Source organism: Panthera tigris, chromosome A2 (assembly GCF_018350195.1).
Source record: "Panthera tigris isolate Pti1 chromosome A2, P.tigris_Pti1_mat1.1, whole genome shotgun sequence".
Classification (NCBI taxonomy): Eukaryota; Metazoa; Chordata; class Mammalia; order Carnivora; family Felidae; genus Panthera; species Panthera tigris.
The window spans coordinates 70,276,629-70,288,821 of NC_056661.1; the positions used below are offsets into that span (position 1 = coordinate 70,276,629).

The 12,193-nt window shown below is 41.9% G+C and overlaps 1 protein-coding gene across 1 annotated transcript in view; it reads right to left on the bottom strand.

The window, feature by feature from the left end:
- The window catches only part of HECW1 (HECT, C2 and WW domain containing E3 ubiquitin protein ligase 1), a 400,133-nt gene that overhangs the window by 221,731 nt on the left and 166,209 nt on the right, over window positions 1–12,193 (bottom strand). Inside the window, exon 7 of the mRNA XM_042963608.1 lies at window positions 4,915–5,022. Coding sequence (XP_042819542.1) covers window positions 4,915–5,022 — 108 coding nt within the window. The remainder of the gene's footprint in view (window positions 1–4,914; window positions 5,023–12,193) is intronic.

Genomic DNA, 12,193 nt, shown 5'->3' on the forward strand with positions numbered 1-12,193 from the left:
GGAGACACCTCCTTGGAAATCACAAAACAGTGATTGAAAATGGCAGCCTGCAGTGCAGTTCTCAGCCATACTGGTTCCAACAGCAGAGCAGTGCTGGTGAAAATATGCTCAGGTTCAAATAAAAGGCTGTAACAATGTGTCACCTGAACCAACTTGATTGTCCACCTGATGAGACCCCTGTGTCTAATCATGGATCTGGGTGGCCTCCCGGCTCCAGGAGGACTGGCCCTTGCTCTTGCTGCATTGCTGGAGAGGAGAAAGCATGTGCCAGAAATGCTAATGAGGGGAAGCCAGCTGGTTCTCCTGCAGCCCTACTTTTCCTCCAGTGCCTTCGGTCTTCAACTCTAGCTGCAAAGCATTTCTCACATAAAACTCTCCGAGTAAAGCCATTCAGTTCACACAGTTGTCACCATGACACCCCCTTGTCCATTCCCTGAGGAGAAATGCCAAGTGCAATGTGCACTGCTGATCTGACTCCCTTTCCGAGTGGCACCGCAATCCCTAACTCAAAGCCTTCTTCTTACACAGCGGATCTGGTTACACCAGACACACCTGGCCTTCACTGGGTGAATCATCCATCCTTATGGGGCTGCACTGGGGGCAGTACACATTAACTTCATTGTACAGATGAAGAGACAGAGCGGGCCACACCGGGGTTGATGTTGAGCCCACCTGTCTCTCACTGGGAAGCCCCTTGCCCAAGTGTGGACTGAGAGGCAAATGCTGACCCCTCCCACCTGTGTAAATTTCGCCTCACCAGGCTCAATGGGTGTCATTAAAAACTAGGTGCTTAGATTTGGTGTTAAGTATAATCAGGGGCCACTGTGTGCTTTTTAACTTAGGGAGGATGGATGGAAAAGGATCTTGGGAATGTGCTAATGTTTGACGGACATTCTGACAAACGCAGGATGATAGAATCAAAGCGGGCAGTAGTCAGGGAGTGATTCTGGAAACGAGGACACAGTAGGGAAGGATCCAATGTGGGAGCAGGGCAGGACCAGTGACCTGAGCAGGGGCAGGAAACCAAGGCAAGGCAGAGCAGTTAGAGGACTGTGGATTTCTGGTTGGCATCCAGACAGCTGTGAGAAGGCAGAGCTCCTGACCGTGATAACAGGACACAACACAAAAGTGGGTGGAGAAAGGAGATCCCTTCGGGAGAAACTCTTTTTGGCTGTAATCAGTGGTGGCAGCAGGCACATTTTTCTTCCTGCTACCGATGAGGAGCAACAATGAACAGGGAGCTACATGGAACAGATTTGGGCCAAGGATCAACACAAAGATGCCTTCCCTGTAGAATCATCACCTTTGTCATTGCTTCTGGGCAACATAAGCCCCAATTTTGAAGGAGTTCTGATAGGAGCACATGATCAGCAAGGACTGTGGTGACTCCTGAGGATTAAGCCTAGCCTGCTCTAAGCCTGACTACACATATTAAAAAATAGTAATGGAGTTACTATAATGATATGGCATTTTAAGATTTGATCAGGATGAGTAAAGCTGAAACTTCACTAGTTCTTTCTTTTGTCCGTGTTAAAATTTGCATCTTTTTGCAGTTCTCATATTACAGCAATTATTAGTATAGTCAAACCGCCAGGGGCCCACTAGGGAAAAGTTATGCCAGAGAAAAGGAAACAATTCAGGTTTTATTTCTTTTGTGTTTTATCATGCATGTAATTCCTTAAAGAGTGCAGAAAATAATCTGTTTTGAATGTTCCTAATTTGGAAGTACGTTCAAAATCCGATTTAGCCAGACCTTAAAAAAAATTGTATAAATCAACAGCAATTACCTAATTCTAAATTGAATCATAACCCTGAAGAAATGTACTGTTAGAACATTATAGACTCCAAGTAATCAGTGATGTATCTCTACTCTTATAAAAGGAAATAATAAAAGGAAAAAATAAAGACAAAAACGGAAAATAAAAATGAAATAACAACCCCATTTATTTTATTACTTTAATTTAACCCTCAGATAGAAAGAATGACCTCCTGTTGTATTTCAACATTTAAAATCTGGCCTATGTGCAAAGTTTGTAAAATAATTTTTAATTTTGAGAAGATATAATTTACCAATTAGATTAATGTGTTTATTACTATTTAGAGACTTCAAGAGTCTTATTTCTATTAACGTCAAAAACTTCTGTAAACTTCTGGTTAATGGACTGTGTTCTGCATTTTTATTATAGCAAGAGGACCTTTGATGCTTTGCTGCATTAATGAAAGATAGTGATATTAGAACATTTTGTACATCCAATCTCTTCCTGTTTGTTAATTTGGCACTTTTTCAATCATACATTTTTGAAAATATAAGTGATTTCACATTAAAATATAAATTCACACAGCATATTTATAGTTTTAATGCATTCAGACTCCTAAAGCTATAGTCCATCACAGCATTTTAATTTATTTGATTTATATGTGTGCCCTGAGCTAATATTCTAATCATTTTTAAACTCAATTAATCTTTTTCTGGATACATTTTTAGTTTTTGACAAATTATATTACATTTGTACAAAATCTTACATTCTTTGTATATTGAGCACTGTTTTGATGTATTTGCAAAATGTAAATATCCGCCTTCTCAATTTCATCCATTTGTCTAAAACACTGAGATATTGCTAGTCCAACAGGGATACTGCAGAGTGAGATTGTCTCAGTTTTGCACCAGAACACTTATAAAATTCCATTTTTCTAAAGTGTTCGATTTTTAGTTATTTTGAATATGACGTGGCAAACCATTTGTTTACTATAGAACATTGCTACTTAACCAAGTTTGAATACACTTGCACTCAGTTATGGCAATATTTTTTATAATTTACAGAGCTGCTTTTATATTATAATATCTTCTAGTGGTATTTAAAGTGTTTCTTCATGAAGACAATTATATGATATGGCTTGTTATTTGAGATGAATATACAAAAAATATTCTATATGTCACAGAAATCTTGGAAATCTTGAAAAGAACTTCTTTGGAAAGAATGGCACTATTGCTAGATTACTTTATACACAGACTCATCTTTTTTACGTTAGCTCATAAGATTTCACATTATCCTTAGTACTTATTTCCTTGACTCTAAAAAGACAAAAACTTGTAAGCTGTGCTCATTCCTGCACCATTTTGAGCTGAGACTATATTTTGACCCTAAATGGTGTCGATTTCCCAATTAGTTGGAACTCCAAAGAAGGAAACAGGTGTGTAGTAAAGAAGTCCTTTCCTACCAAACTTCCAATGTAGATCAGATCAGGGCATATAGTCAGTTATTGTGTTTAATATTCATTGCTAATGCAAGTTTTTACCTTTTTTGTTCTTTCTGGCATTTGGGAAGTCATATTAAGTACTACTAGCTGGAACCTGTCTTTGTCCCCAAATCAAGCCCACCTATGTCCTTTATGATAAACGATGCTATTTTCGGGATGGGGAAGATACTGGCATGACTTGGGCAAAGGGGGCATGCTGGGGAGGGTGGAGAAATAGGGTTGAGGGATGAGGGTGGGTTTTGTTGGGGCTTGGCAACAAGGCAGAGAGGTTTCAGCTGATGTAGTCAGAAAGCAGAGCCATGAGGCTTTTGAGCAGATAGCATCAGAGTTGAATATAAAGGCATTTTGTCTGGTATCAGAATCAGAATGGATTAGGAGGAGAAAAGCTAGAGACAGGGAGATAAATACTAAGGAAAAGGGAATCTCTTGTTGGGAACTTCATTATGACTAAACCAAAGTCAAGGGCCCAACCACATCTCATAAAATCATGTCCCCTCTACATCTGATAGTATCAATCTCCTATCTACATATGTTTGCCAATAAAAAAGGGGGGCATTTGTGTCATTTCTAGGAGCAGAGACACCAAAAGCTTCTAAAGTGCAGACACCAGACCTTTCATCTTCAAATCTCTGGTTTTTGGAATATAGTAGGTCTTACAAAATGCTTACTAAGTGAACAAATGGAAATGAGAGTAAATAAAAATGGGAGCAAAACATGCTAGAGCCTGTAGTTTTTCCTGAACAAGTCAAATGATTATAGACTTTAGTTTCCTGGCCATGTATCCTTTCCTCTGAGAACTGGACAGTTGGAACAAGGGACTATTCCATCATTACCTTTCAAAAGTGACATACTGACTGAATCCCTGCTATGGACCAGAAGATGCAGGAGGGATTTGTACATTTAGCACTCTCCCATACCCAAGTGGGAAGGGAAGAACTTGCAGATAAGGGTATTCTGTGCATTCCTTCAGTTGGTAAACATGAGGCCCACATAGATATTTCCTTGTGCAATGGGAAATGCACCAGTATGGGGATTTTTGAAAAGAATCCTTCCTTAACTACAAAAATGACTTATTTTCAAAGATAGCATAAAATTTTAGGAAATATCTCAGTAAAATACATGATGACAAGTTTATACACCCAGAGATATCAGTAGATCAGGAATCAAAGAAACAGGTCAGTAGTAGTAACGTATCACCTCCATCCTGGGGAATTATGGCCAGAGCCGAAAATCAGGGTGAAGTGTGGAATATCCCCAATATTCTGGGGCCATGATCAGGGAGTCTTGAAGAACTGGCTCAAGCAAAGCCAACACTGCACTACAGGATACAGAAGGGGCAACTATCGCAAATTTGGAGAGCACGTGGAGGAGCACGGAGTGAAAGTTAAAAGATCTGAGCCAAAAGGTTCTGAATCCAGAGGCCTATGAATGACCATGAACCATACATCTCTTTGAAACAAAAGGAATGGCCGTCTGGGCTGGTTTGTATGGCTGTTGCCCAAATGCTCTAGATCTCACCTTTCATTATTTTTAAGCATTTCATTAAACATATGCCTCTCTTACACAGCACATTTCTCAGGGAAGCAATGCAATAGAACGAAGGACTTGAAACAGTTGAACCCCATCACGAGCAACAGGAATGGGAAAAGTACTCACGTTCCACAAAGTAAGAGCTGGCATCGATCTTCCAGATGATCTGGCCCCGATGAGAACCATTGACTCCACGGTTCTTATAGTCCAAAAAGTTTTCTGACAAGACCTCATCTATACTCCCATGAAAGAAAGAAAGCAGAGTAGAAAAATGTATCAGCTAACAGCATATTTAGGGAAAAGAAAGAAAGAAAAAGAGCAAAGGATATTAATGCTATCTCTAACTCAACAGACGAAAAAGCACATGGAATCCAAATCAGTGAGCTAGAAGTATCCTCAGGTACCCTCTCGACCAACCCTCTGTAATACAGAGCCAATCCCCGCTCTGCAATACTCCTGCGATCATCTAGCTGGTTTGCAAACACTTCCACAAACAGAAAATAATTGCTTCTATGGCAGGCCATTTCACTTTTGAATAGTCTTTACGTGTGTGAAATCTGAGTGCAAAAATCTTCCTCCTAAAGCTTTCAGGAATTGGTCTCGCTTTGGGTTTGTGAATGAGGCATAAAGAAAACATTCAATCACACTTTCTGTTTGGGGCCCAGCTCTCATAGACCCCACTTTATAGCATCTCTTCTCCAGCCTGGATACCTGTCATCATCTAATACCTGGGACTCATCCATGAATTTATCCATCCATCCTTCATGCACTCATGCATTCATTTGTTCATTCAACAGATACTTATCAAGACTGAACCGTCTGTCATGCTGGGAAAAATGCAAGAGCCATGGTGTTGGGCAAACTCAATATGGTCCTTTCTGAGCTAAAGCTTTCAAACAATTGAAGATGCAGACTTTATTTTTAAAAAATTTTTTTTAACATTTATTTATTTTTGAGACAGAGAGAGACAGAGCATGAACGGGGGAGGGTCAGAGAGAGAGGAAGACATAGAATCTGAAACAGGCTCCAGGCTCTGAGCAGTCAGCACAGAGCCTGACGCAGGGCTCGAACTCACGGACCTCGAGATCATGACCTGAGCCGAAGTCATACGCTTAACTGACTGAGCCACCCAGACACCCTGAGGATGCAGACTTTAAACACTAAGTGAAGAAATAAAGGTATTATTACAATTTGTGATAGGGGATGGGAAGGAAAAGAACAGGGTGCTCTAACAGGGAGTTTGAAGGAGGGAGGCCACCTGGAGTTCAGGGAAGCACTGAGGGATAAGAAGCCACAAGGGTGGAGATGGAGGGTGGGTGTGGAGGGGGCAGAGAGAGGCCTTGATGTGGTGTCCAGGACCTAAGATGATGGAGAGCCTCCTGCATGGAGGCACTAAGAGGAGCTTGTGGGGGACTGTGTACTTTTCCTTTCCTGCTCTTTCTCTGCTCATCACATTGCAGTTGCCAATATCCTCCTTAAAGTTGGTGTCCAGACAGGAACAGCGTTCCTGGAGAGGACTGATCTGTGAAGGAGAAGCTGACTGCCCCCTCTCTGGTTCCAGACCTCATGTTTTCAGTGGAGGCTAAGACAGGGATATGAATTTTACTTTGGTTACCTATGGGGCCCTGGCAGAAAGTAAACACTTGAGCTAGATGGGTCTGTGGCTTTGAGAATCCAGATCCACTGCAGTGACAAGACGAATAAACAGAACTCAGGGGTTCCTGAGAGCAGGCTCCAAGTTCCAGCTCTGCCAAGAGGAGCAAGGTCATGGTTGTCCTTTTTGCAACTAAGATTGTATCTGCCTAGACTGGGAAAACAGGCAAGAAGGAGGTGAAAGGAAGGCAGGACTTGTAGCAAAGGACTCAGTTATCAAGGCTCTTTGTGCCATATACCAATGGCATCGAGTCTACATCTTTAGGTCCTCCCCTGCAAAATGGGGGTGGGGTACTAATCACTGGGACCTCCTAGTGGAGGAATAAATGAGACAACTGGTCAACGTGCTTGTGCCCTCCCATGTTGACTGCACATTTTTGGCTATCTCGTCTTTGGTAAAGATAATTGGGCACAGCAACACTATCTCTGCTTCATTAATGGCAGGCACTGTATCCCCTGGAAAATCACTTGGTTGCAAAATTTGCCAGTCTTAATATTCACAGTGTGTGCTCACAGCCCTGGTTGGGTTACTAAGATGATTGCATAATATGTCTTTTACCGTAATTGCCTCATTTCTGCCAAAAAGGCATAATATTTTCCTAGCTCCTTGGGTTTTCAGTGTAGAGATTTGCCTCATTATAGCAATTCTCTAAGGAGAGGTATTTACTTGAATCTTCCACTCTGATCACCAGAATATTCATTTTAACAGTTATGATCAGGTATCCCTGTAAATAATATCTAGAAGGGATGCTCATTCATGCATTAGGTAAATGTGCAGTAAGTATCTCCTCCACTCTGGGCATTGTGCTAAACCCTGCGGACACACTGGTGAACAAGATATGGTCTATGTTCTTGGGAAGTTTCTAATAGATTTGGGGACCTATTCAAGAAAACAGGCAATTCCATTAGACTATAGTAAGTTTAAGAATAGGTTAACTATTAAGGAACCACAGCAGCACAAGGAGAACCTCAAGGAGAAAAGGATGGGATGAGTAGGTGGGAAGAATCTGCAAAGACTAATGAGGATAGCAAAATAACACACATTTTAAAGAAAACAAGATACACTTCACTGTACACATTTAAACATGACACCTTTTGGGGCGCCTGGGTGGCTCAGTCGGTTGGGCGTCCGACTTCGGCTCAGGTCATGATCTCTCAGTCCGTGAGTTCAAGCCCCGCATCGGGCTCTGTGCTGACAGCTCAGAGCCTGGAGCCTGTTTCAGATTCTGTGTCTCCCTCTCTCTCTGACCCTCCCCCATTCATGCTCTGTCTCTCTCTGTCTCAAAAATAAATAAACGTAAAAAAAAATTAAACATGACACCTTTTAAAAGACTGTCAATTGGTCCTGATAAATAGCCCATTCTCTTACATTTATAATACTTCATAACACATAGCACATAAGAAAAAAGAATAGTCGATATTCCTGCCTGAACCATCTGTGCTGAGAGGTCAACTCCTTCCCCAAAGACATTCATTGCCAATTGTTGGAAAAGTTATTGGTCTTTGCTTGGGAATTCAAGTGTATTGTGGGGGTCAGATGCAGAGAAACAGAATCACTCCAGATATTTTATGCAGAAGGGGATTCAATGCAGAGGATTGGGTTCCTAGAGAAATGGACTCCAGGCTGGGTCTCTGGGAACAGCCCCAGAATAACTGGTTCTCCAAGGCCCTGCTTCCACCTCACTCAGAGTGGCCTCATGGGAACTGCTCAGCTCAAGAACCTCATAGAGCAGCGGTGGCCAGTGGGCAGGACAGCAAGAGGCTGCTTCCCAGGCCACAGCGATTGCCTCTCCACCCACAGAGAGCAACCAGCCTGTAGCAAGATGGGTACCTGCCACCACCACATCACCCAGGAAGTGAGTGAGTGGATAGCAAGGCACTGTGGTGGATGGCTGAACTTTCCAAAGCCATGTTTGAGGCAGCCACAGGCTAACCAGTAGGAGGAGGAACCCCACAGTTTGCTGCCTCCTTCCCTGTCTTGCACAGGTGTGCCTAATGAAGGGACCAGTGTGCATCTGGGACATGGTTGCACAGGAGTCTGAGAAATACAAATTTTAGGGACAGGATTCTGCACTAGAGGAAAGCACTGGAGAAAAGAAGAGGCCTGGAATGGATGGTGGGGGCCCAGCCATGCTCTCTGCCACCCTGAGGATTGATAGGCCCTGGGCCGTCTGTCCCAAGGTTCTTTTTTTCCGTATTTTTTTGTCATAGTGGAAGTCATTTTGTGGGAGCAATGTTTGTGTGATTACAGGGATATTGACAACCCCTTGAAGCAGGAACGTTAGGCTACCTTAGCACCTATGTGAACCTAGGTAGCTTATTTAATCCCCCTGTGTCTTTGCTTCCTCACTACAATGAGGGGATAATATCAATACCAGCTTCAAAAGTCTGTTGTGAGGACTGAATGAGTGAATACAGGTACTGGTCAGAGAACATTATCAGACATCACTAGTAAGCAGATCTTACTGCTTACAGTCTGGGCTAACAATGGGGCAAAGCCCCATGAGTAATATGCAAAACCATTAATAATAACCTGAAGCAACTGCTTAGGCCAGTACTATTTTAAATTTTGTCATTACTCACTTTGTACGGAACACATAGAGATGTATTAAGTTCCTCAAAAAAGCTATTTGCTTAATGACATTTATTTTTTCTAGTGTGTAAAATCCTACCTCTTGTTCCACAGTTTATAACAAAGAAAAGATCTCTGCAGTTTGTTAAAAATTTGGATCAGAAAGTTCTAGTGAAGTTTACAGAAACAGCACACCTAAAAAACATGAAATGTACTTTTCTTGCGTTGTCATCAAAATGAAAACTGTAACTCTGCTTTCCGGACCCTAATCTGTAATAGAAAAGTATACAACAAAAAGACTATTGCTGTTGAGAAGAGAATCGACAAGTAAGCGCAGAACCAGTTAAAAAGGAGAATTGATCCACTATCTACATCTCCTAAGCCCAATAAAGAAAATGCAACCTGACTTCTGCTTCCCAGAGGAACTCACACTTTCTGATAATCAAAGGGGGGCAAAACCACTCTCGATTGAGAACCTCTGGTCTATGATTAAAAGCACTCAGCAAAAGAACAGTAAGAGAATGTTAATCTTTTAAATGTTTTTCATTTATTTTTTTTGGGGGGTGGGGAGAGGGGCAGAGAGAGAGGGAGACACAGAATCTGAAGCAGGCTCCAGGCTCCAAGCTGTCAGCACAGAGCCCAACAAGGGCTTGAACTCACAAACTGAACTGTGAGATCCTGACCTGAACTGAAGTCAGACACACAACTGACTGAGCCACCCAGGTGTCCCAATATTTTCATAATTTTAATTACACATTTATTCCATGTTTAAGCAGTTTTAATAAGGGCTGCTTCCAACAGAGTCAAAGGAATGGTTATTTTTTAAAAAACTGATAGTCCTAAAGAGGGTTTTAAGATTTTAAATATTATTTTAACATGAATGTGAGATGAAGAGGTGAAAAATACTTGAATAGATACATTCTCATTGACTTAGCATTCTAATGACTAGAGGTATTAGTTGTATCCTCCAACTTATGTATCCTAACTCAATTATACAAGACTGTTCCCTTAGTATGAGTAAGCCATGGGCATTGCTGACTCTCTAACCCTAAATATAGAACTCATAAATAATTAGGTTTTATTTGTCAAAGTCAAGTAGGCATTTTCAAATGAATAACGGCAGAACTATTTTCTGGAAATGCCGATTTCTAATAAACATGCTTCTATGTACTTATTTTTGACCAGGTGATGACCTTCTTCCCATTTACTGAACTTTAAAATCTGTTTCCATGTTCCTATTGGTTTGGTAAGAAGCTTTTGTCTATAGTGCACAGTTACAACGATTGAGTACCCATCTAAGGGTGAAGGCTAGGCTGAACGAAGCCTGGGAATTAAGGTAATTTGTTATCACACATCCAGAGAATAGAGCTCCCTGACAAGGTAGATCAAGACATGAAGTATTGATCAACGGGCAGTAAATGTGCAGTGTCTCATCAATTCTGCTCAATGATCCTGAGAAGAAAGTTATGTTTTCCCCTCTGTTTTGGAGATAAGAAACCTAGAGCTCTGATGACAGTACCTGTCTGGGGCCATACATCTGGCCAGTGGCAGGATAGAATTCTAAACGAGGTCAAGCTGTCACTGAAACCACATGATCTTTCCCCATTCTGTGTCACCAGGAGAGAGAATCCTTCGTTACTCCATATCGAGCTCATGGCCACTCATAAAGGAGGGCAACCAAATTGGATTTCACGGATAATAACGGTAATGCTACTGTCACTGTCCCATCACTGGGTTCCTGGCTAAGGACGGCACTGGTGTTGGTGAGAGGGCCACACGTGCCCGTCCACATGCAGGTGTCTCACTCTCTATGGCAGAAGAAAAGTCGTGTATTCCTGGAGCTCTAGAGGCCAGAGCTAAAAGCATCACAAACCTGGCCTCACGTGGACAGGTTTTCCACTGGCGTGGAATGATACCATACCAGGTTCCACTGAGATGTTCCTATGGGCAGCATGGGGTCTGCCACCAGGCGAGGGCAGCTGTGTGGCCTTGGGAGCCACTGCATCGCCATTTCTTCAGTGGTGAAATGACAGATTAAATGAAATCATCATCTCTAAATCTTTAGGCCTAGAATGGTGATTCGATCTTTGGCAAGACACTGCAAATCTGACAGACACGTTACTAAGGACCTACAAATTATGAACTCTTAAGGCACACAGATAATTTTGGATTTGGAAATTATTTCTGAAATGCTATGTTGCTGAAAGTGTTGGCGTTCTGCATTAAATAACTTCACAGTTATATATGTGCAGCTACTATGAGAAGAGCAAACTGTCAAGTTAAGATCCTAAGATGACGAGCTGTGTTTACTTTTGTCTCCGTCAGAATGTCATGTTAACACCAGATCTTATTCATTCCTAGAGTTTTACGACATTTGATGCTGCTGACTGCCCCTTCCTTCCTCCGCCACTTTCTCTTGACTTCTGTGACGTGGTCTAAGTCTCCATCCCTCCTCCACCTCCTTTGTGAGCACCTTTCCTGTCCGTCCCTCTGACAGAGGTGTTCCGGTCCTCTTTTCTACACAATCCACAATGACTTAATTGACTCTTGGGGTGCCAGTTACCCCAAACCTCCACCCACAGCCTGGATCTAGGGCTGAGCTCCAGATCTGCCCATTCCTTCATCTTGGATGAATGTCTTTGGATTTCTCACCTTCCCCACAAAACACTCTCCTCCTCCAATGGTTCCCTGAATGAATGAATGAATGAATGAATGAATGACAACAGGACTCACCACTGCAGGAAGGTACAGCTTCAAAGAGCTGGTTCAAAACTAGATCTGGGGCCAAAACCCTAATTGCCTAAGGTGCTAAACAAGTAACATTTCACAATGAAAGTAGGGATGGGTGGGAGGGAGACTGTGGCAAAACTAAAGGGTGCAGACCAGGCTAAATGAGGCAGTTAATGCTTAACTTTAGCAAACTAAAGCCAAGTAGAATTACAGGCTCAGTCTGCCAAATTGAGGGCTTTTGTGAAAGAAGCTAGAAATTTGGATTTCAATGTGAAATCTCTACATTTTTCAATGTTGATAACTTATCAAATTTAAAACAATGTGGACTAAAAATATGCTTGGTGGGCTGTTATTTTGCAAGCTCTGTGTTAGATTGATGGTATCCAAACAATTTTACACAAGAACTATTTTTTCAGCAAATTCAATTTTACCTAAGTCCAACTTAGCTAG